At 50.7% G+C, this 25740-nt stretch overlaps 1 protein-coding gene across 7 annotated transcripts in view; it reads right to left on the reverse strand.

Annotated features, from left to right (window-relative positions):
- Positions 1–297: 297 nt before the first annotated feature.
- Positions 298–25740, reverse strand: part of NSD1 (nuclear receptor binding SET domain protein 1) — a 140626-nt gene continuing 115183 nt past the window's right edge. For 6 of the 7 annotated variants that reach the window (XM_075131209.1, XM_048860880.2, XM_048860878.2 and 3 more), the window contains 2 exons: positions 18182–18386; positions 298–14226 (listed from right to left, as the gene is read on the reverse strand). In XM_075131209.1, coding sequence (XP_074987310.1) covers positions 12626–14226; positions 18182–18386 — 1806 coding nt within the window. In that variant the 3' untranslated portion in view covers positions 298–12625. Of the gene's footprint in view, positions 14227–15931; positions 16016–18181; positions 18387–25740 lie in introns of those variants that run through there. The other variant, XM_075131211.1, reaches the window with a different exon arrangement.

Here is a 25740-nt window from a genome sequence, read left to right on the forward strand (position 1 = left end):
TAGAATTACCTTCCCCAGAATGGGCAGCTTGCCCTAGGCAGGGGGGAGGGGGCATTAACCATCTCGAAGAGCAGGGCTCTAACTTGTGGGGGCTACCAATTTCTTCACAGCATCCCAGGAGAGACTGGTAGCTGAGCAGACCTCTCTGGGTGGAACTCATCCACACGGGGAGATGTACGTCACTCACTGGCTGTGCGCCTCGCAAGCCGTCACTGCACAGAGACCACATGTAGACTCTCATGCTGCTTGTTAAGCAGCAGCTGCCCGACCTCAGTGAGACAAAACACACACAACAAATTCAAGAGTAAAGTTAAACTTTACTTTACAGTAATTGTTTTCTTCTATATACAAAGAATTACAGTACATAATCTGGGAGCACCTGGAGAAGGCCAACCCTCTTTTCATTATCATAAGTTTCACATACACAGCCAACAGTCTAAGGGGAGCAAAGTGAAATTAATCAATGGTCCAAGACTCTCCCCTTCTCCCTCTTCTAAAAATAATAGATATATACTGTAAATATATAAGCCTCTCTCACTCAATCTCATGTTCTTTGTACAGGACGTGTGGCAGGTGAGTTCTGTGTAACACCATTACATTAGACAATCTTTCACAAACTCCCATGTGCTGTGTTCATCCACCATCCACTGCTCCCTGCACACACATACAAATAAAGCACCGGACAGTCATGGCAGGGCACAGTGACACTTGGCAACCCCTTCCTGCAGTTGTTACTCAGGCACTATTCCCAGTTACTTCAGTGGAGGTTTTGCTACGGCATGGGCCCTGCCCGGTGTCCATCTCACCAGCCCCAGGGCAGCGTGCGTGCGTGCGGTCTGATATGACAGACTTGGGGTAGGAACGCTATCATGCGTATTCTTCATTCAGCTTGTTAGCGTAATCACACTGAAGCAATTTGCCTCTACAGCCCTCTTCTCTGCTGCGTGACCGTGCGGTGTTAGTCCTATCCTCTTAGTTCCTGGCCCAGGGGCCGGAATATCACACTCCCAGCTGGAGCTTCAGCTGAAGCACAGAGCGCTGGCCATGCCCCACACGGGGGAAGGGGCGCTTTGCTTTTTACAAATTTTTCTCCCCCGTGCTTTTAAGCAGCTTCATACAAACCTGATCGATCCCTCATGTTTCATCATTTATTCCTCAGGGTAAGGAGGGGGAACCCCTCCCTTGGTCACAGCAGACAAGGGCCCTGCAGGGGCACGTCTTTCTCCAGATGCTGAACTGTGGGGAAGAGAATTCCCCTGTTCAGTCCTGAGGATCGCACTGCAGGCTGGGGGGCGCGGAAGGAACTACTGGACTTATACAAGCCTAGTGCAGTGTTAGGGAAAACCAGTGCAACAGGAAAGGGCCAACCCTGAGGCTGAGCACAACTTTCCACCCCCAGTTCTGCTAGCCAACTGGGGGCTAGCCAAGGGGACAATGGTAGGAGCTTTTCAAAGCCGTGTGCACTTTACACCAGGCTCCCGCTGGCCTAACAAAGGCAGACCTGGGGGTAGGGGGCAGAGTGCCAAGTGTAAGCAAGGCCAGGCCTCTGCTGTCAAGCTGCTCTGACCAAAGCTTGGAGCATCTCTCACTTGCTAACACAACAAACTGCTTGTTAGAAAATACAGAACTTCCTGCCCATCTCAAGGCAGTGATCTTGCTAACGCTTTAATTCCGTTCTCCTGTGTATGACTGATTGGTTCTCAAACTCCTGTATCATATAGGTCTGCAAGCAGCTTAACTGATTTCGTTCCAATCCTTTATCCTCCCTGCAGACACCAACAGAGCATGCTGACTGTTCAGTTTGCTTTACAGGTTCCCAGCATAAAGGTCCAAAATCCATTTCCTCTATGTCAACGGTTCTGAAACATCATAAACCTGAAGCCAGCTCAGTCCCTATGGCAACCCAGAAGAACATACATGTCCCAGCGCACGCACAGGTCCTTTTTTAAAAAACCCAGAGACTCGCTGGCAGCTTGGTCTGGTTTGAAGGCATCTCAAATCTGGGTAACATCAAAACAATCAGGGTGTTCCTGTGAGCCCTGTCCTGTCTGTTTCAGTGACTCTAACCGAAGGCCCAGCCCAGCTACCAGAGAAGGAAAGGATTCAGCTTGCAAAGGAACTCCTGGCGTAGGGCTGGGGGACGTGAATTCAGCCCTACTGTTCTGAACAACCAAACTCTGTACAATAGCACCATGAGAGCCCAAGTACTTAGCCAAGGGCAAATTTAAGATTACAACTTTCCCTAGCAACAGGACACAGCACTATTAATTTGTAGAGATTTCCCCAAGAGGTAGATTGAGTTCTGCCAGGCCTGCCACCACAGCCACTCCTCTAGCCCATGGTGCAGCATATCACTCTGCTGCCAAGATGGCAGAGGGGGCTGGCTGACTTCAAGAAGAACATCACATCAGGACGTCTCTAAAGGAAGGAATCTGCTTTCATTTAGTGCCCGGTCGCCAAGAGCCCTGCTAGCAGGCTACATGCAAAGCTCCCGCTGACGCCAACGGGAAAGTGAAGGAAAACCTATTGACAATCTCCCTCCTTACCTAGATTTGTCCCTTTTCCACGGGTACAAGAACCCAATGAGCAGGGAGGCCTGTCTACATTAGAAAAGTTAGTAACTGGATCACTACATATGCTTCCAATGGTGCAGTACTAGTAAGCGTATGTCCTATTGTAGACAAGCCTCAGGCAACTTTGACACCACGTCCTGAGAAGCTGTTCAGAACAGATGTCTGCACTAGTTATCACTGCAAGTTCTGCCGTAACCTTCCCAGATATCAGCTAGGTTCAGATGGTGTACGGCTGAGCACGCGTATCGGTAATGTAGGGTAACATACATTCGAGAGATGTCAATTGAGAGTTAAGGCTAAATTTAACAGAAATCCAAACACGTTAAGTTGTTGAAACGCACAGTTCAGGCTCCCAAACAACCCTGCCTCCGCCCTGTAGTGATGTCAGCCAAGAACCATTCAGTTATGACTGATGCTCATCAGAGCCTGTGCGTTTTCAGATTAAACTGAACTGACTTTTGCCCATTTTTCATTTCCGCCTTTACAGGAATGAGTTAAGGTTGTTTCCACAACTCAATCCTGCCTAGTCTCATCTTAACATGCTGTATTTCTTTTATGTTTAACATGAACTCCAAATTCCCTGGGTTTAATGATGCTTGTTTAAAATTAATCACAACATCCCTGTATTTTTTTACTCTAATTCACTAATATGTATTCTCTACCTTAACTCCATCATACATTTTTCTCTGGGAATTTGTTTTCTTTTTAATTACTAAAGTTTTCATATGTGATCAGTAAACAAAACTCACAAAGAAACAGCTACCAAGGGATATTTTTAATGATCAGAAGAAGATATGTAGCATCAGCCTTAACCATCTTATAAAATGGTAATTTTTGTGTCCAGATTCACCAGTGCGCTGGCTGCTTTAGGCATTCAGAAGCAGTGCAGAGGTGGATAATTACGCTGCGTTTGCAGTTGTTTTCAATCGTCAGAGCAGCACAATGCATCAAGTGCATATGCCCCTACCCGTTCCCTCCACATTCCCCTGTGCATACCCCACCCCCACCGTTTCTCCCTGATCTCCCAGCTGGAGAGATTTGGTGCAACAGGTAGTTTTTGAAAAAACCTGATTAGTATTAAGCATCATCATTTTGCAGTTATTCTTCATAAAGGAAGGTTACTTATAGTAACAGGAGAGCTACGAGATGTCCCAGCGGGTATTCACCATGTCTGCACGTGCTGTGCATGCCCAGGACTGGAAATTCTTCAAGAGTGATGTCTGTTGGGGCACCCACGTGCCCTGCGTCTCCTTGTGCTGTGAACCAAGGGGTTAAGGGGTGGCATGGACCGACGGCATCTCCAGTTCCTACTCTGCCATGAATCCCGTGAGGATCCGAAGCCGGAGGAGGAGGGTGGGTCTGCAGAGACCACACATAAGAACGAACCCAGTTAAGGAAAATAAACTTCCCTTTTTCCTCATCAAGTGCTGGTCCCAATGGCTACTCACTGTGGGTGAGTGCCCAGCAGGCGGTGGGCAGGATGAGTTCTGTACACAGCTCACAGAATGGCTGAGTTGAAGGGAGCGCGCTCAGCCGAGGCCTGATTCAGTGGCTGGTGCCCAGCGAACACGTGAATGGAGTGCCATCGCTCAACACACTTCAGAGGGGTCCTGTGGCAGGGTGCCACTGCAGCAGCTTGTGCTCTGGTAGAATGAGCCCTGAGAGTCTGGAGAGGGGCTCCCGCCCTCTCAGAGCAGAGAAGGATGCAGCTGGAAATCCATTCCGAGTGTCCTGGAGAAGATACTGCTTCTCCTTTCATCCGCGCAGCTATGGACGCACAGCCGTGGAGATCTCCTGCAGGACCTTGTCCTATCCAGACAGAACAACCAAGCTATTCAGCATCCAGAGAGCAACCTCCCGCCCTCACTATTCCTGTGAAAATCTGGGTAATACACAGGCAGGTGAACGGCTGGTTACAGTGGAAGTCAGATGGAACTTGGGATACAATCTCAAGGACACTGTCCCTGTGAATGACAGGATCAGGCAGGTCTGCCACTGGGCCCAAACTCACACATTCTCCTGGCCAACAGCTTTAAGGACAGTTACCTTCAAAGAGTAGGACTGAGGTGGAGGCTCAGGGTTCAAACGGTGGTTTCATGAGTTGGGAATGGACCAAGTTCAGGTCCCAAGACAGAGGGGGTCTTGATACTGTAGGAACATTCTAACAATGCCTTTTAAGAACTTGACTCTTGTGGGATGGGTGAGAACTGACCAGTCCTCTACTGAGGATGAAAGGCATCGACAGCGCTCAATAATCCCTTAATGAAATGATGGATAGGCCGGCTGACTTCCAGAAGAGGAGACAGTCCAGGATAAGAGGAACGCCAGACCCTCCTGAGGCAAATTGTGCCTCTGACACCACATGGAGAGCTGCTTGCACTCAGCAGTGTAACACTTCCTTACAGAAGGTTTCCTGCTACTGAGTAGCAGGGATCGCCAAGTAGGGTCTCTCTAAATCTGTGGTCCATCCGAAAAACAGGCTGTCAGATGAAGAGATATGGGTTGGGATGATTGGTCCTGTCCCCATTCTGTGACAGCAGGTCCAGAAATGGCTGCAGGCAAATGTATGGCAAAAGCAATAAGTCAGGTACTTACTGTTGTCCTGGGTTGCAAAGTCATCACAAAACGGGGATCCCCACTGGCACAAGGTTTGTTGGATGATGGACAAACAGAGCTCCCATTCATGGGCTGCGTGAGAACGCCTGCCGAGGCTGTCTGCTAGGGAGTTTTCATTCTCCCCAGTAGGTGCATTGCAGAGAGGGTGAGCTGCTGCTGGATGCACCAGCTCCCAGCTGGACAGCCTCCCCGCAGAATGATCTGACCTGGACAGGTGGCTCAGAAAAAGGGGAGAACTTGTGTGCATGCTTTGTGGACGGCACAAAGCTTGAGCAGGTTGATGTGGCATGTGAACTCTTGCAAAGTCTAGGAACGCTAATCTATGTAGTCATGCAGGTGGGCTCCCCCGTCTAGTCAGGCTGCGTCTGTCACAAGTGTCCTTGGGAGTGGGGTGGGAGCAAAGGGAATCCCCGCAAATACCGACTCCCTTTTCCTAACAGGTGAGAGATACCCGAATGCTGGAAGGAAGGGTGACTCTTGTCCAAGGAGTCCTTGTTTGGGATGTTGACTTTCCTCAGCCAAGCCTGGAGACTGCGGGGGGAAGCCTGGGGATGGGTGTAGGTGCGTGTCACCACATGGCCTAGGAGGACCAGACTGCTGTCTGATGACTGAGAAAAGTTGGATACTGAGGTCTCTCATTGTTAGGAATCTGTCCTGTGGTGAGTAAGCTCTGGATGCAAGCAAGTCAAGAACTGCTCCAATAAATTCTGCAGCCGTGGGTGTTAAATGGACTTTCCTGGGTTTCCCTGAAGCCCCAAGGAGGGGCACAGGTCAAGCAGGGCAGCGAATGCTGTATGTACTGCCTGATATGATCATCCCTGGAGGAGCCAGTCACCTAGACAGGGACGTACATGGTAGCGGTGATAGTGTAGGTGTGCTGCACTACTAACAGGACTTTTGTAAAAGCCACCGGTGCTGCCAAAAGGCCCCAGGGGCGTGGACCTGGTACTGGAAGTGCTCTGACCCCATCATGAAATGCAGGGATTTCCTGACTGCACATATGTGAAAAGGCATCCTTTAAATCGACAGCTGCAAACCAGCTGCCTTTGTCCAGGGAGGGGACTAGAGCATCCACAGTAATCATCCTGACTGCTGAACGGCAGCTGCCGGAGACCAGGGTGGGTCCCCGCCCCTCTTCCTTTTGGGGATCAGGAAGTATCTGGAGTAAAAGCTGTTTCCCCGGCATTCAGCAGGTACCAGTTCTGTTGTTCTAGAGATGAGGATGGGGATTTTGCAGAAGGACAGGGATCGGATTGTGTAGCTGGCTGAGATGATGCCAAAGACCCATCTGTTAGAAGTTAAATGTTGTCACATCAGAAGAAAACAGATTAGATGTCCACCAAAAGGGGTGGGGAGACTGGACAGACAAGCACTGTGTGTGAAGCTCTCAGTTGTCTCCTTGAGGATCAGACTTGCTGAGAGATGTCTGAGACTGGAGAGGGGACAGCGGTGCGTCTGTTGCCCTGTACCCTCTGGCAGGTTCTCAGTGGCCCATAGGACAGGACCCCCAGTGGTACCACAGCTGTGGGGCTGGGCAGTCTCTAGCGTGGGGTAGTTTAGAATATTTTCTGAGAGAAGCCAGGGTGCATATTCCTGAGGAATTGAGGTGGCACAAGTGTCTTTGAGTGACTCATCCGTCCTTTCACTCAGTAAGTTGTTGCCCCCAAGGATAGATCTTCTAGAGCAGCTAGAACCTCCTTGGGGAGATCCGACGCCTGCAGCCACGATGCCCATCTCATGGCCGACGTAGCCACAGAACAGGAAGCCATGTTCACGGCATCCAGGGATGCCTGCAGAGATGACCTGCTACAAGCTTTCCTTTTTCTGGGACAGCCGGGAAGGGGGCTGGTTTGTGCCAAAGGTTTTTAGCAGGCTCCAAGAGGGCCTCATTTATAGAGAGCGCTTTGGAGTCGGTTTCAGAGCGCTGGACTCTCCTGGTACTGCTGGTGCCGGCTCTTGCTCCCTGGGAACTCTGGGTGCACCTGGTCTGGGGCATGGATTCTCACTCAGCCCCAAGGGATGGGGAGCCATCCTCTTCTTTGACAAATTATTAGAGGACTTGTCAGTCTTCTGACGAGTGTCTTTCCCTACCCTCTTCATGCATCCTCTTCGAGTCCGCAGGCCTGCTGGAGAGCTCTCAGGTCCCTGCAGAGTCCGAGCTGCTGGGATGGCCTAGCACAAGGGGGAGAGGAAGGAGTAGCAGGTCTCACAGTTCAACGGGATGTGAGATTCCTGGAGGCAGTAGAGACAGGTCTTGTGAGCGGTGGTGAACAGGAAGACCTGAGGGCATGCAACACAGTGCTTGAAACCTGGGGCCTTGGGCATAAATGCCTTGGACATAGGGAGAATAAGGTGGGGGGAACCTCCTGATCACCACTAACTAACAGCTACTTGAAAAGCCCTAGCTAACTAGTGAAAAGAGCCACATAACCAATACACCATTAGAAACATGTTTAATGTTTACAGCTAACACTGAACAGAGGCGAAGAGACTAACAAACACAACAGGGCTTAGTCCCAGGATGTGAGCGGTAGCAAGGAACTGGAGAGGCAGCTGATCCGCACTGTCACTTATATGCCCTCAGTTCATAGCAGAGGAGACGCAGAGCACAGACACGGACCAAGGGACATGGCTATTGAAGAATTTCTGGTCCTGAGTACTTGGAACACGTGCCCCCCCCATGGCCAGACCTCAAAGTAGTACTGAGTGTTTTCTCCAGCAGCAGAGGCTGGTGCATAGCATCTTGTCCTACAGAAAAGCTCACCGAAGGCTTCCCTTCCAAACAGGCATGCATGCCTACTGACCTCCCTCTCACTGCTCCCACTGCTCTGAATGGTACTGAGGTCACAGGCTTTGCAACGCTGACCACTGCTTCCCATTGTTCCCAATGGGAGTGAAGTCCTCAGGGGAGACAATGGCTCTATGCAGGCAGGGGACAGACAGCAGCGCTGGGAGGAGCTGATGAGTAGAGGTGGTGACCATCTTTGCTAAAGGCAGCGAATGGCCTCAGTCCCTTGGAGAACAATGGGAGCCTGCAGCCATTTCGCAAGAGGGCTTTTATTGGAAAGTTTCTATGAAACCTTCTTCAGCCTCTGCCAAATGGGAAACTTTCAGTTACAAGCAGAGAGAAAACATGGCTCTTAACCCAAAACTCTTCTTCTCAAAACCACCCCTTGCACTACTCAGGAGCCACCTTTTGCAGTAACACCTGAGGAGCGGAGACTATTGGGGGGCAGGGGGGAGGGGAGGAGGAGAGAATGTCTGACACCTCTTTGCTATGCAGGGAGAATGTGTTTGTCTTCAACAACGAGGGTGAATTTCTGCTTTAAGTGCAAAACTTGACTCCACCTTGCCTGTGGGGCAGCCCCTCTATCTGGTACTGATGTCTCTAGTTTCAGAATGGCAGCCGGGTTAGTCTGTATCTGCAAAAAGGCCGAGGAGTCCTTGTGGCACCTTAGAGACTCACAAATTTATTTGAGCATAAGCTTTTGTGGGCTACAGCTCACTTCATTGGATGCATGCAGTGGAAAATAGAGTAGGAATATGGGACGCATGCAGTGGAAAATACAGTAGGAATATATCCCTACTGTATTTTCCACTGCATGCATCTGATGAAGTGGGTTTTAGCCCACAAAAGCTTATGCTCAAATAAATTTGTTAGTCTCTAAGGTGCCACAAGTCCTCCTTGTTCTTTCTGATGTCTCTAGTGTAGATGCACCCAGAGTCTCTCTCTCTCTCCATTAAATTGTTTGATCTCAGTAGAGCTCAGTGTCTGTGGCAAAGGCCAGAATGAACTGCCGGCACACTTCATTTAATTTACTTTAAAACTGACCGTTTCTCTCTCTTGCTACTATCCTACATGAGCACTAACATGTTTGCAATGCTATTTTCTATATAAAGAATCCAGTGACTTGAATTATTGATGAAAATTCTAAAAGGTAGCAAAGGAAATAAATGGCATTTAAACCGCCCCAGTACAAGTGTCTCCTCCGGCCATCCAAGTCAGCAGATGCAGCTGGCTGGCTCTGCTGGCTGCCACCATCTCAAACAGTGGAATTCAGTTTTGTTTCCTTTAGTGTGGATTTACCTGGCATACAAAGAGTGCCAGTCTGACCCTGAGGCTGAAGTCACTTTAGTCCTCCCTGAAAAAAGGCAGCCTTGGTTCCAGCAGAGCATGTCTCAGGGATCACATCTAGAGGCAAGAGAGTATTCTGTTTCAGACCGTGGCCTGTATGCTGAGGTTGCCAACAGGGTTCAGACATAAAGCTGTTAATTTCTTCTCCATCATATTAACTTACAGAGATGTTCCCATCGGTATCAAAAGCTTCCTCCTCCAGCCTGGGATAACACAGAAGTGGCCAGCCAGCCACGATTCGTCAGTGTTCTACAGCTTGCTAGCGAGGGGCCGGGGCACATTCCACTCCCGGGGAGTGGGGTGTTCAGCCCCGGGCAGAGAGGAAAACCCCACTAACTGCACAACCCCTTCCAGCTGATACAGAACAACTGCTTCCTGCTTTCCTCACTTCTCCTAGTCACTAACCCTCTTCCGCCTAGAGAGGCATTTGTCTTAACTTCTAAGCTGACACAAGCACTGCCTTTACGTGATATTTCCCAGTGCGGATCCATATTTAACCAAGCAGGTGCACACCTACTCTAAAGTCAGCTCTGTGACCCGTGTCAGCTGGAAGGTGGGTGGGCTGGAAAACTGGATCTGTACAGAAAAGCTCTGGAGGGAGAAGAGAAGAGAAGAGAAACAGTGGTGTAGTCAAATGAGTGGCGGAAGGCCGGGGGCTTAAAATATCATGCAATGGCTCAATCTACTTTCACTGTTCAAACAGGAGCTCCTCAATAACTGCTGAGAGTGAAGGGATTCTGCTGCTGCTGTGAACCTCGCCCTATATTTCAACACATGACTTATAAGGAAGATTCTTCAAACCTGCGCTCATGAGAATTCACTGAGAACTTTTCCATTGTAAAGATTTAAAATAGCCTGCACCAAAAATATTCACAGTTTATTTTTCATGAAACAAATAACTAGTTAACACATGACATTGCAAAAACAGAGTTGGACAAAGCAGTGCAGATGTCTTTTCTTGTTACAGCTCCACTGGCTGGGCGGCTGGCACAGAGGACACCCTACTCACACAATCTACATGGCAAAGTCCAGCTCATGGGAAGGGCTATCAATGTAAATTAGAGATTTATTTTCCTTCTCACACATGATAAATACTTAACATACTGAACCTCATTACCGTTTTTTTTGTAATTTTGTTTTTATTTAAAAAGTTAATAAAATGCCCTTAGTTTATCCTCTCTCAATGGCTCTGAGGAGACATCCTGATTCCCTTTGTGCAGGAGTCATGCAAAACAATAGCTGCTTGCATCTCCCCCAGCTCAGCAGAGATCAGGGACTGACCCGCAGGTCTTCACGGAAAAACAACACTAAACACTAAGATTCCATAAGCCATAAAGCTTTTCCAAGTCACGAGCTACACTGAGGGGCCTGAAGTGATTCAGACTAGAGAGGAGACACACGACAGCACTGCCCAGAGGGGACACTCTTGGGGAGCTGACTTTGGAAAGGAGAATGGATCATGATTTGCCTTGTTACAGAGACCTCTCTGCCTGTCACAGAAACCCACAAAGCTAATTATTGCTCTCTCTTGGAGCAGTGGGAACATACGAGCTGAACGCCAGCCCTGACCTGTTCCCAAGTTAGAGGAAAGGGGCTAGTATGGAACTAGGGCTCCCCCTCTGGGGAGAGACCTACTGTGCTCTCTCTGAAACAATGGGCCCAGGTCAGTGGAGCTCAGGCATGTCGCGCAGGTAATGTCTTGGGAGACCGTGCTGATGAAACAGTGCTTACGGCTGGCACAGCGCACTGCACTGACCGTGGGCAGCACGGACGCAGACTGCCCGGCCACTCCTTCGCAGATCACAAGCGTCACTAAGTCACAAGTAGCCATTTCCTACGTCCCTGCCTGTTATTCCACCGCACACCGTATCAGTGCCATAGCAGTGTGTATTTCTGCCTCAGCAGTCAGGTCACGTAACTGCTTCCATCAGGTCTACTCGGAATACCAGCCCGGCAAGTCACCAGGCACAGAGTTACCTTGAGTGTGATGGGGGGGGGGGGGGGGGGAGCCAGGTGCTAGAGCCATTGTGTTCCAGTGTGAGAACTATTACCTTGAGGGGCTGGTTTTCTGACACACAGACACTTCAACATAGTCCAGGTAATTCAAGTCTCCTGTGGGGTTTTTTGGTTGGAAATACAGAGGCTAACCAAGGGGAAGGGTGTTGACATGGTTTTCCATTCTGGATACAGCATGCCTTCTGAAATAGCTTCTTGACTCTGCACTATGGAGTGAATTCCACAGAATTCACTCTGCTAGGGCTACCAAGACACTCTGCAAACAGGACTCCTAAGCATGTGGTTGAGATGGGGGAGGAAGAGACTATTTAGTTTGCTAGTTCATGGTAACAACCAAGGAGAAGAAGGAACTGCCTGGAGCATTCAGAAGGGCAGCATCTCTACCCTGGCAAAGGCAGCGCTCAGCATCCAGTCGGGGCCTTACTCAAGCGCTACCCTGCTACAACAGCTGCCTCCAGGGCTCAGAGCATCGTATGTGCCGTGGAAATTCCGCCTCTCTCACGTTACAGAGCTAAGACCCAAGAGGAGAATCCTGGCAGATGGTATCTTCAGAGACCCTCTCCCCCCATCCCCAATCACAGGGCCTGCGCAGAAGCAGTTCTCTTGCCCACGCTGGAATGAACTGTACAGTCTGGCAGGAGCAGGCTCCTTCACTAACTCCAAGGGACTCCACCATTTTATAACAGCACCTGTGTTTTGGGTGAGCCTTGCACTGGTGACACATATCAATGTGCACACTCAGGCAAACACTTGCAAAGGAAAACCCTGTGGGGAAGGAGAATTGGGCAGCGCAAGTGCTAAATCCCTTCCCCTCTTCAGAGTCTAGCAAAGACACTTGTCCAATTACTCTGTGCACCATTTAATCATTTGAAACATCTGAGATCCCAGTTCAGACTAGTTGTTCTGCTTTCACTAAGAACAGTTAAGAGAAAGGAAATTGCTTCCTCAGGGCCATTTAGCTGTGTTTTGGAAACCCCTTTTGGATGCAGACCTCGCACGCAGACACGCTAGATCAGTAACATGACCATTTCAATGGAATTAGAGATTTTATCCGGAGTGGACTCTTTATTTCAACTTTACCGTTTGTAAAAGGAAGAGGAAAAAAGGTCGCTGATGCTCACTCTCCGTGGCTGGGCCACACTCCGGTTTAGGTAAACGTCCTTGCTTATGTCATGAGAGCACCTGGGCTCGAGGCTGGGATCAGGGACGTGAACAACAAACAAAACAAAGAAAATCCCTCTCCCCAAACAAACCGACTGCAACCTGCCTGCCTCATTCACTGACTTCACTTCGGTTTCGATTCAGCCAATTCCTGACTGGGAGAATCCTGGGTGCGGACGAGCACTACGTTTTGCTCAGGCAAAGGGGCCTGCCCCAGGGGTGTCTGTGCTTTTCCAGAGAGCCAAGAGATCTGCTCAAATGTCTGAATGTTCCTGGCAAGCCATGAAGCCTGCTCTGGGGGCACTGGTGCTTCCCTGGCAGGCCGGGGGGTCTGTTCAAATGTACGTAACCTCTCGGCAGTCCAAGGGCTCTGCTCTGTGGGTGCTGATGCCACTTCCCGGTCAGCCTGCGTTGGCGGCTCAGGTGTCTGTAATTTCTCCATGGGCCAAGGTGCCTGCCCCACGTGGGTCACGGCCGTCCCTGCAGCCCGAGAAGTCTGCTCCTCAGGTAAACAAGTTCGCTCTTTCTGCTGTGGCTGCGGCTCCCCCACTGCGGCTCCTCTCTCTTTTGGCTCAGCATTCTGATCCCCGGGCCGCAGTGCTTTCTCAGACAGCAAAAGCCTTGGAGGCCTGTCAAACGCCTGACGCTGCAGGGCCCCCGTGGCGGGAGCCTCATCTGACAGCAGGGGCTGCGGGCCCTTGATGGGAGACTCGCCCAATGGCTGCGGCCGTGGGACCCTAGCAAGGGCGGGAGACTCGTCCATTAGCTGGGGCCACTGAGCCTGGGTAGCGGTGGGAGACTCGTCCGATGGCAGAGGATGCAGGCCCTTGGTTGGAGACTCATCTGCAGGAGGAGACAGCAGAGCCCCAGCAGCGGAAGGAGACTCATCTGAGGGCGGAGGCTGCTGGCCTGCAGTGGTGGCAAGAGGCTTGTCCGACTGCTGAAGCCTCAGGGATACAATGGTGGGTTGTTTATCTGACTGTAGCCTCAGGGCCACAGCGGAGCAGGGCTTGTCCGACGGCTGCAGCCTCAGGGCCACGGCAGAGCAGGGCTTGTCCGACGGCTGCAGCCTCAGGGCCACGGCAGAGCAGGGCTTGTCCGACGGCTGCAGCCTGAGGGCCACGGCGGAGCAGGGCTTGTCCGACGGCTGCAGCCTGAGGGCCACGGCGGAGCAGGGCTTGTCCGACGGCTGCAGCCTCAGGGCCACGGCGGAGCAGGGCTTGTCCGACGGCTGCAGCCTCAGGGCCACGGCGGAGCAGGGCTTGTCCGACGGCTGCAGCCTCAGGGCCACGGCGGAGCAGGGCTTGTCCGACGGCTGCAGCCTCAGGGCCACGGCGGAGCAGGGCTTGTCCGACGGCTGCAGCCTCAGGGCCACGGCGGAGCAGGGCTTGTCCGACGGCTGCAGCCTCAGGGCCACAGCCAGAGGCAGCCTGTCAGAAGGCGGACGCCTGAGGCCCAGGACTGCAGGCTGATGGTCAGAGGGCTGAGCGTTTTGACGGTTAGCTGGCGGGACTGTGGGAGAGACATACTCACGAATTTCCCCGGGCTCTAGAGGGTTGGGTCCACAGGGATCATGCTCTGTGCATGATAAGCGTCCATCCAGTTTGGAGATAAAGAGCATGCCCTCCCGATGCTGCTTGCAGAAGGAGCTGGGACACATCTCACAGAAGGAAGCTGCTTCTTTGCCACACACATCACACTGATGCCAAGGGCACTCCCACTTCCCTGCAGCACAAACAGGAGAAAAAGCACCTTAGGAGGTAACGTAACAGAGCTATCGGGTTGGAAAGCTACAGCCGAGGGCGGGGGAAACCTACTTGTAACGGCTCTCACTAAAACAATGTCAGAAATTCCCCTTCTCTGCTCCTGCACCAGTTGCCTTGGATTCATTACACCAAGCACAGAGGGAAACCTAGACACCGCATAGCTCAGGGCTAATGCAAGGAAACTTCTGCCTTCAAGCTAACCCCATACTGAAAGGGTTCCAGATGTTTCCAATTTCAACTAGGGCTGAGTGAATTTGAGGCCAATTTCCTCCCTTCACACTGATGTGAGAGAAGATACTGGAAGACACTGGAGACAAGGAACTGAGGGCTGGTCTACACTACCGTGCAGGGTCGATCTAAGAGACGCAACTTCAGCTACGTGAATAGAGTAGCTGAAATTGACGTACTTTGATCTACTTACCGCGGTGTCTTCACTGTGGTAAGTTGACAGCTGACGCTCCTTCGCTGACTCCACTTGCTCTCCTCGTTCTGGTGGAGTACTGGAGTCGACGGAAGAGCGCTCAGGGGTCAATTTATCACGTCTATGCTAGACGCAATAAATGGACCCCTGCTGGATCAATCACTGCCTGCTGCCGATCCAGCGGGTAATGTAGACAAGCCCTGAGTTTCTCTTGTCTCCCCCTCTGGGCATAGGACAATAGTTCTTTACAGAAGCCAAACTATGTCTTAAGGAGTTCAGTTTGGGATTTCACTCACTGCTAGTATCAGAACCATCCTGGAGAAAAACAAATCACCCCCAATGTGCAGCAGAGTCAATTGCAGGCCTCTCTGCGGATTCAACCCATAGCACTCCCCAGCTGGGCACACACTGCACTGGCTGTCACTGGCTACCGAAAGCCTCCAGCTTACAGATTCATAGAATTTAAGCTCAGAAGGGACCATTAGATCATCTGGTCTGACCTCCTATATATCCCACACCATTACATTTTACACTGTTACCCCTGTATGGAATCCAGTCACTTGTGTTTGGCTAAAGCATCTTCCAGAAAGGCACCAGCCTGGCTCTGGAGACATCAAGAGATGGAATATCCACCACTTCCCCTGGGAGTTTGTCCCACTGGTTAATCATCCTCACAGTCAAAAAATGGGACCTAATTTCTAATCTGAATTGGGCTGGTTTCAGCCACCCACCATTAGTTCTTGTGATGCAGTTTTTCCATTAGATTACAGGGCCATGTAGTACCCAATATTTTACCTGTGAAGGTATTTCTACTCCATAGTCAAGTCATCTCTCAATCTTCTTTTTAATAGTCTAAACAATTGAGCTCTTTACGATGAGAGAGTTAAGGTATCTTCTCCAGCTCTCAACTCATATTTGAGGCTCTTTTCTGACCCTTTTCAATTTTCTAACATCCTTTTAAGAACATAGACACGGTATTCCAGTATCTTCTCAGCGAGGCCATATACAGAGGTAAATCAGCTGCCGACTCCTACGCACTACTGCCGTTTACACATACCAGGATTGCATTCGTTGGTTTTTCACAGCATTGCCCTGGGAGCTCATGCTGAGTTGCTTGTTCACTATGAGTGCCTAAATCCTTTTCCAAATCACAGGTGCCCCAATCGGTAGCGATGGCCTGCATTCCTTGTCCCTAAATGTATAATGTTCATTTGGCTGTATAAAAACCCATTTTGATTGAATGGGCCTGCTTACCAAGCAATCCAGATCCTTCTGTCTGACTCCCTGCCCTCATCACTATTTACCACTCTGCCAGTCTGTGTTTCACCTGCAAATTTTATCAGAAGTGATTTTATATTTACTTCCAGACCACGCATAAAAATGTTGAATAGCGTTGGGCCTCGTACCAACCCCTACAGCCCACTAAAACACCTGCATTCAGTGACGAGTCTCCATTTATGGTTACTTTGAACTCTGTCAGTTAGCCAGTTCTTAAGCCATTTAATCTGTGCTTTATTGCTATTGTAAAGTGCCCATTTTCAAAACCAGAACATCCTGTGGTCCTGTTAAACGGTGGCTTGCCCTTGGGATGGAGAGCCTGAGGCTAAGCCAACCTGATAACAGGACAAACCTCACTTGTGAGGGCCCAGCGGGTTTCCTGTATACAAGAAGCTGACAGGGAGCAGCTGGGGAAAGAGCTGGAGGGAAGAGACTGCAGGTAGCAAAGTGGTCTCTGTGGGGCCCTGAGTCAGAAGGCCAGTCAGAGCAGGAAAGGAAGCTCAAAGCAGGGAGACAAGCTCCCCAGGCTAGGAGGCCTGGGACAGACCCGATCAAAACAGGGAAGAGACTGAGAGCCCCTGAGGCGAAGTAAAGAGGTGAGGTAGGAAATGGCCGAGGGAAAACCGCAACATGGGTAAAGGAGCTGAGCTAGCTGTGCAGTACAGGTTGAAGAACAGAGATAAAGAGGTTCAGAAGAATTGTTTTTTGCATTCAGACATTTTTGGGATTCCTTAGTTTGGACCAGTGTGACACCAGAAGGGTGCACTTATGATCGTAACCCAGTAGGAGGGCTGAGGTACTATTCCAGTGCTGGTGACCACTGGCAGGGAGCTCTAGCCCTGCAGGAGAGCTGCAATGTCGTATCTGGTCCTGAGGGGGCGGCGGGGGTGAGTGGACTCGCCTACAGTTATTAAGTCAAACACCTCACAAAAGTGTAAGTATTTTAAATCTACACAGTTAACTTTATCAATCAAATTTGTAATCTCATCAAAGAATGAAATTACGTTTGTTTGATAAGACCTATTTTCATAAAACTATGTTGTCTTGCATTAATTATATTCCTGTCCTTTAATTCTTTATCAATTAAAACCTATATCAGCTTTTGCTTTATTTTGCTAGCCAATAAATAGCTGCATCATCCCGTTTTCCCTTTTTGAATATGGGCACAACACTAGTACTCTTCCAGTTTTCTGCAATTTCCCCAGTATTCCAAGATTTATTAAAAATTAACATCAGCAGATCAGATCTCCTCAGCCAACACTTTTAAGACTCTTGAGTGCACGTTATACAGGCCGGCTGAATTAAAAATGTTTATCCCTAGTAGTTGTTTATCCCTAGCAGACTCTCCTCAGTCACTAATGGATTGGAAAATACTTCATCATCCACATGTGATACATCATCCTGCTTCTTTCCAAACACGGAATAGATTTATTAAATACTTCTTCCTCTTCTGCATCAATATGAACAATTTTATCATCTGCATCAAGTAATGGGCCACGACCACAGCTAGGATTTATTTTGTTCCTGATATATTTAAAAAAATCTCCTCACTGAATTTAGCCCTGCCAGCAATGGATTTTTCCCTGCTATCTTTAGCTTCCCTTATCAATTTTCTAAACTTCATAACTTCCAATTTATATATTATTATTCTATTTTCCCCTTTTTTATATTTGTTATATATTGATGTTTTATTTCTAATTTGCCACTAAACCAGGATGAGCTTTTAACCAAATTTCTCCTCTTTCTTGATTGTGGAGTTGTGGCTTTTGGGCCATCTAATAACTCCCATTTTTCATTCACATTTTTCTGCCTCACTGTGTTTCTGGTTCTCCTGCTCCCAATTTTGCTCATAATTTTTCTCTGCTTTAGGAAATTAGCCCTTTTGAAGCACCCAGTGTATATATTACTGGTTGGGACTGTTCTCTGTTCGCTCACATTGAATGTAAATAGGTCATGATTAATGGTCCCTAGGTAACCACCAACTTCCAGTCTAGTGATCAACTCAACGTTATTCATTACACGGAGGTCTAATACAAAATTGCCTCATGGTGGGTGCAATACCTCTTGTGTTGGAAAATTACTATCTATAATTTTTAGAAGCTCCAATTGTCTGTTATTCCCGGTGAGCAGAGAATTTGCTTTCCTCTAGCCAGGCCTAGCAGTGCAGGTCTATACCGCTCCCTTCCCAAGAGCGGAGCCCAAAGGAATTACTGACCTGCTGGCCGTTTGGTCAGGTTGAGGCAGTCTGCGTGGTACACTTTTGGGCAGCCCGTCTTCTTACACGACACTAGCTGTCCCCCGTCTCCACAGCTGAAGCACTCGTCCTCTCGCTCTTTCATGACCTCTGCCTGTGATCTGCGCTTCACTTGCTGCCGTCTTTTGAACTTCTTGGACTTCTCCTCTGTGAGGTGAGGGGGGTTCTGAAAGTAAGATCATACAAATTAACACTGGTCTCTGCCCCCTCTAGGCAAGTGGCACCAGCCATGCTGAAATATCCCGCTACAGGAGAGCTTCCACCTAGCACACAGTGTTGTCTCCAAAACAAGGCAGCTGGGGACACTCTGCACAGTCACACAGAGGAAACACTGGAATGAAACCCAAAGCAGAGTAACAATTCCATCTATACACAGTGGGGCCAAGCCACCCAAACTCCCGGCTTTCACGCCAGACTAACCTTCCTCCCCAGGACCCAATCTTCTCTCTTTTTTTTTTTGTAAACGAGAATCAAAAGCTTATAAGTTGGTGACTGAATGACAAACTCCAGACAGTGAGATTAAAGAGAGAGAGATGTAAACGTTTTTTACACATTAAAGAATTAAAAGTAGATTTGCTTTATCTTACCCTGAAAAGTATCAAAGCCATGGACGGTGATTCATGGATGTTAGCTTCCTATTATGGAGTGCACTGACTGAACAATAGAGCACATTTTAATACTTGAAGAGCTTTTAAAACCCCTCATGAAACATGCCATGAGTTATGCTGAAGTGAACATGACGTGAATGGTGCTTTCAACCCCAAATAGGGCAGTGGAAAAGCATCCCATTCTGGGAAATAACTGCTTTGCAGAGGACATATAATTAGCAAAACATTGCCACTGAAACCTGAGATGTACCTGGCATCTGACACAGCTGTTTCTAAATGTTTTGTGAAACCCATGTGACCTGTAGTAAGATGGGCTGCTGCTGCTACCGTATCTGGAAACGGTCTAGAACCTTTGCACTGAACGGATTGGTAAAAACGGGTACTGCATTGTACTTAGCAATGGCATAACTAACACAGTGGGAATAAGATTGAGGGTACCAGAATGCATTGCTCTCTCTGATGAATGAGGCTGTTCAGAATTTAACAGAACTCAGACTGACGTATTTCATTATTTGGATATTTACCGACACAATGAGTGTCTCTCCTTTCCTTTTTCAGCTAAAATTTTCCATACTTGGACTTTGCCAAAAGGTGATTGTTTCTGGACAGCTTGACAAACCCCTGGGAAGTTGGTGAGTAACAAAAGGATTTATTGACACACATTGCTCCCCAGTACAAGAAACCTGACCTCTAACAAGGGATTAACTAAAAGACCAACTAAATTTGAAAAGTCAAACTTTAGTGTAAATAACCCTCTAGGCCAGATTTTGTCCTGCCTCTGAGAGCGGGCATGTGAGGAGGGGAGAAGCAGGAGGTGAATGCCGTGCACATGCTGTGTGGGGAGTGACTGCACGGAACATGGGCTATTTGACTAGCCAAGGCAGTTGTGAAAGCAGGGGATCACTCTAAGCAAGACCCTGCAATACTCTCTAGCTGTGAAATATACTCCTTGCTAAAGAATTATTCAACTAATTCCAAGGCCTGGTCTACACCTAAAAATTAGATCTAGCTACGTTTCTCATGGCCGTGAAAAATGTTGCATGTAGTTAGGTCGTCCTAGCCCCCACTGTCAACGTGGCTAGATTGACGTAAGAATTCTCTGTAGTGTAGACACTTCCTACATCAGTGGAAGGGGGAGAGGTGGATTAACTACATCCATGGAAAAACCCCTTCCAACGGTGTAGGAAGCATCTACGCTACCTAGGCACAGCTGCAGTGCTGTAGCCTCTGCAGGGTAGATATGGCCTGAGCTCTGACTTAAAAAAAAAAAAAGTTTCCAGCCTTTAAAACATAAACAGAAGGAGATGGAACAGCTTCCGTACCAGGAGAGGTTAATAAGACTGGGACTTTTCAGCTTGGAAAAGAGACGACTAAAGAGGAATATGATAGAGGTCTATAAAATCATGACTGTGGTGGAGAAAGTAAATAAGGAAGTGTCATTTATTCCTTCTCATAACACAAGAAAAAATGGTTGCTCACTTTCTCGTCACTGTTGTTCTTCGAGTGATTGTTCATGTCCATTCCAAGCAGGTGTGTGCGCGCCACCCGGAAGATTTTCCCCCTAGCAGCGTCCACAAGTCCTGGGCGCCCTCTGGGGTGGCGCCTTCATGGTGCCCAATATCGAGCCCCGCCGACCCCCCCCACCCCCTCAGTTCCTTCTTGCCGACTATTCCGACAGAGGGGAAGGAGGGTGGGTATTGGAATGGACGTGAACAACACATCTCGAAGAAAAACAGTTACGAGAAAGTGAGTCACCATTTTTTCTTCTTCGAATGATTGTTCATGTCCATTCCAAGCAGGTGATTCATAAGCTAGAGCTCAGGAGGTGGGGAGTTATCCACAGAAAAGAGCACGGCTCGCCCAAAAGCCGCATCGTCCCTGGACTGTTGTGTAATTGCACAGTGCGACGTAAATGTATGTATCGAGGACCACATGGCTGCCCTGCAGATTTCCTGAACAGGGACTTGTGCCAGGAACGCCGCAGAGGAGGCCTGGGCCCTGGTAGAGCGAGCGGTTATCTGTAGAGCGGGCGCCTTTGCCAGGGTATAGCACTCCCTAATGCAGGACGTTATCCTTGACGATAGGTGTTGAGATGATACCGGAAGGCCCTTCATTCTGTCTGCCACGGCTCCGAAGAGTTGGACGGACTTCTGGAACAACTTAGTTCTCTCTGTGTAGAGGGCTAAGGCCCTACGCACGTCCAGTGAGTGCAGCCTGTGCTCCCTATCGGAGGAGCGTAGCTTGGGATAAAACACTGGGAGGAAGATGTCCTGGGTCATGTGAAAATGGGAGACAACCTTCGGGAGAAAAGCCGGATGAGGCCTCAGCTGAACCTTATCCTTATGAAAAACTGTGTAAGGGGGCTCAGACGTGAGGGCCCTGAGCTCCGAAACCTGTCAAGCCAAGGTAATTGCGATGAGGAACGCAACCTTGAATGAGAGAGATAGCAGGGAGCAGGTGGCCAGAGGTTCAAATGGCAGGCCTGAAAGCCTGGAGAGGACTAAATTGAGGTCCCAGGCAGGGACAGGCTGACACGTGAGTGGGAAGAGCCTGTCCAAACCCTTGAGAAAACGACTGACCATAGAGTTTGCAAAGACCGAGAGACTGTCTGACCCCAGATGGAAGGCGGAGATAGCGGCCAAGTGGACCCTTATTGATGACCGGGACAAGTCTTGATGCTTTAGGTGAAGAGGGTAGTCCAGTATAAATGGCATGGGGGCGAGGAGCAGCGGCTGACTATGTTGCTCTGCCCAGATGGAGAACCTTTTCCACTTGGCCAGGTAAGTAGCCCTGGTGGAGGGCTTTCTACTACCCAGGAGGACTCATCTGACCTGGTCTGAACAAGAGAGCTCTGTGGCACTTAGCCATGGAGCATCCAGGCCGTAAGGTGGAGCGACTCCAGATTCAGGTGCCGGAGTCGGCCCTGGTCCTGTGCGATCAGGTCGGGGACCAGCGGTAAGGCGAGTGGGGCCGCTATGGACATTTCCAGGAGAGAGGTGAACCAGTGCTGAGGTGGCCACACCATCGCTGTTAGTATGACTCGGGCCCAGTCCCTGTGGATCTTGAGGAGCGCCCTGTGGACTAGCGGGATGGGTGGGAAAGCATACAGCTGGCAGCCCTCCCACGAGAGGAGGAAGGCGTCCCCGATGGACCCCGAGCCGTGGCTCCCGAGAGAACAGAATGTCTGACATTTCCTGTTGCCCGGAGTGGCGAACAGGTCTATCTGGGGAGAGCCTCAGAACCGGAAGATTGAGCTCACCACGTCTGGCTGAAGGGATCACTCGTGGCTGTTGAAGGTCCGGCTGAGGCTGTCCACCAGTGTGTTTCGCACCCCTGGGAGGTATGAGGCCTGCAGGTGTATCGAGTGCTCTATGCAGAAGTCCCACAGTGCAAGGGCTTCCTAGCATGGGGGAGAGCAGCGTACGTCCCCATTTGTTGATATAAAACATCGCCGACATGTTGTCCATGAGGATTGAAACACACCTGCCCGTTATGTGTGTTTTCAAAGCGTAGTATGCCAGACACACTGCCCTCAGCTTTTCGACATTGGTGTGAAGAGCGAGGTCCACCGGAGACCAGAGGCCTTGGGTCTTGAGGTCCGCTAGGTGAGCCCCCCAACCCAGATCTGAGGCGTCTGACACCAAGATGAGCGAGGGCTGGCAAAAGGTACCCCGTGCAAACCGAGGGTTGAGCCACCATAGGAGGGAGTCCAGTACCAGGCGGGGCAGGGTTACGACCCTGTCCAACGCATCTCAGGCTGGTTGGTACACTGACGCCAGCCAAGACTGGAGTGGGCGCAGTCTGAGCCTGGCATGCTGCATCACGTACGTGCAGGAGGCCATGTGTCCCAGCAGCTTTAGACAGTTTCTTGCCGACGTCGTGGGGAACCGTCGGAGGCCTTGTACGATGTCCTGAAGTGAGTGAAACCTGGCCTCCTGGAGGTACGCCCTGGCTTGAGTAGAGTCCAGGACCGCGCCTATGAACTCTATCCTCTGCATCGGGGACAGAGTGGATTTCTCCTCATTCAGGAGGAGACCTAAGTGGAGGAAGGTCCTCCTTATAAACTTGACCTGAGCCTCCACCTGGGCCCTCGAGCAACCCTTGATCAGCCAGTCGTCGAGGTATGGGAAAATCTGTATCTGCCACTTGCGTAGGAACGCCGCAACGACTGCCATGCATTTTGTGAATACTCGCAGGGCAGTCAACAGTCCGAACGGGAGGATGGCAAACTGGTAGTGGCCTGTGTTCCCCACGAATCTGAGGTAACGTCTGTGATGTGGGACTATTGCGATATGAAAATATGCATCCTTCAAGTGGAGGGCGGCATACCGGTCTCCTGGATCCAGTGAGAGATAACGGAGGTTAGAGAGACCATGCGAAACTTGAGTTTCTTTACGTACTTGTTGAGTTGTCACAGGTCCAGTATGGGTCTGAGGCCCCCCTTAACCTTCGGTATTAGGAAGTACCAGGAGTAGAAACCCTTGCCCCATAGCTCCTGAGGAACCTCCTCCACTGCCTATACTGAGAGGAGGGACTGCACCTCTTGACACAGAAGTTGCTTGTGAGAGGGTCCCTGAAGAGGGATGGGGAAGGGGGTTGAAGGGGGTGGGAGGGTACAGAATTGGATGGAATATCCCCTCTTTACCGAGCGGAGCACCCAGTGGTCCGAAGTAATTTGAGACCAGGCACGGTAGAAAGGGGATAGACGGGACGAGAAAGTAAGACGGGAAGGATCCAAAGGTCGAACTGGCAAGCCGTCCTCGACCGTACCCTCAAAAGGGTGGTCTAGAGCCCTGTGGGGCCCTAGACTGGCCTGAGTTTTGCCCAGAGGGAGGACGTTGCCTCCTCCGAGTGCGGAGCGTCCTGGCGGTTCTGGGGCTGATGAGGACGAGGAGCAGATTGAGGCCTAAACTGTCTGCACTGGGTAGCAGGCGTGTGAAGCCCCAGCGAATGAAGGGTAGCCCTCGAGTCCTTCAAGCTGTGAAGTCTCTTATCCATCTTCTCGGAGAAGAGAGCTACACCTTCGAAGGGAAGGTCTTGAATGGTCTGTTGGACCTTATGGGGAAGACCAGAGACATGTAGACAGGAGCCTCTCCTCATAACCACCCCTGTGGCCAAAGTGCGAAAGGCCGCATCTGCCGCATCCAGGGCCACTTGTAAAGACGTTCAGGAGACCAACTTCTCCTCCTCCACGAGTGCAGAGAACTCCCCCCGAGCTTCCTGGTGCAGAAGCTCTGTAAATTTGGCATGGATGAGCAGGTGTTATGTCCGTAGCGGCTTACTATGGCCTGTTGGTTGGCTATACGAAGCTGTAGACCTGCTGTGGAGTAGAACTTCTGGCCAAACAGGTCCAGTTTCTTGGCATCCCTGTTTTTAGGGGTGGAGCCTTGAAACCCCTGATGTTCTCTCTGATTGGCCACGTTGACCACCAAAGAGTCTGGAGGAGGGTGGGTATAAAGGTGTTCATACCCTTTAGAGGGAACAAAGTAGCGGCGCTCAGATTATTTGGCTGTAGGTGCCAGAGAAGCAGGGGTTCACCACAAGTTCTTAGACGTTTCAGTTATTGACTTGATAAATGGCAATGCAACCCTGGATGGGCCGGAGGGAGCCAGGATGTCTATGACCGGGTCTAAGTCTTCTTCTACCTCCTCTGCCTGAATCCCCAGGCTTTGGGCGGCCCGCTTCAAAAGCTGTTGAAGAACCCCGTTGTCCTCCAAAGCTGGGGCCGGTGAAGTCCCCGCGACCGCTTCGTCGGGTGAAGACAAGGAAGAGAGAACCGGAGGTGGACCCAGTTCACTGCCTTCAGCCCCCCCGGGGTTCCTTGGCACGCGGTACTCGGTCTGAGGAACTGGCGCCGATGAAGAACTCTGCATCGCAGCCAGTGCCAGGGCAGGTAAAACCGGTGGGACCGAGACTGTTGAGGTCGGTAGGGACGGAGCTGAGGCTTCCACCGGTGCCGTCAGTTGGGGAGCCGGTGCCGGGGCCGGCTGAGGCACTGGTGCTGAAATCACGTGAGTCGGTGGGGCCACTCTGCCCGAGGGCGCCGCCATCGTAGGCAGTGCCGGCGCTGACTGTGGCACAAACGAGGCCGAGGACACCGACGCCGTTCTGGAGCCCGGACCATGGACTTGACCCTGGCTCTGACGGTACGCCCAGGGTGTCCAGAAGGGCCATTGAGCAGGTGGTTGCCACTGTTGTTGCCACGGTGCCGGCTATGGTTGGTGACTGCGCCGGGACCGGGATCTTCTGCTGTGCGATGTGCTCAATTAAGCCGAGTCTACCTCCGACTCCGAGGTCTCCGAATAAGACCACCACGGAGGAGCAGTCCCCTGGGTCGCCAACGAACGACGACTCGACTCCCGGGAGCAGTGCGCTTCCTGCGTCTGTGCAGGCGGTGCCGGAGATGGAGACCGACGAACCATCATGGTTGGCCTGCCCCTGGAGTGGAACAGGGGCCATGCGGTCGCCGGGGACTTGTCCCTCTTTCGCGGGGAGGCCAGCGCCAGGAGGTGCATCAGGTCCATTGCCGCCTCTGGCGTCGATGGTGGTTGTATGTCCACCAGATGGTGCGGGGACCGAGGAGGGTTCGGACTTGACAGGACCCTGGCCGCGGGCAGGAATCAATGAGACCCTGGGCGGAAGCGAGGTGGACGTAGTCTATGCTGAGCCACTCGCGGACGGCACCAGTATCTTAGGCTTCAAGGGGGGTGATCAGCTCCCTCACCGGCCTCTTCTTCTTTACCGGCACCGGGGATGGAGAATGGTGCCGAAAGGATGCCGACGCCCTATGTCCCGAAGGGTGGGGGTGCCGGTGGGCTTTAGAGTCCTTAGTCTGGCCCGATTCACGTGCCGTTGGCACCGGAGCGCTGCACACGGAAGCGGATGTGTTCGGTGCCGGGTCGTTGGGTCCCG

The sequence above is a fragment of the Caretta caretta genome, chromosome 8 (assembly GCF_965140235.1).
Source record: "Caretta caretta isolate rCarCar2 chromosome 8, rCarCar1.hap1, whole genome shotgun sequence".
NCBI classification, from domain to species: domain Eukaryota; kingdom Metazoa; phylum Chordata; order Testudines; family Cheloniidae; genus Caretta; species Caretta caretta.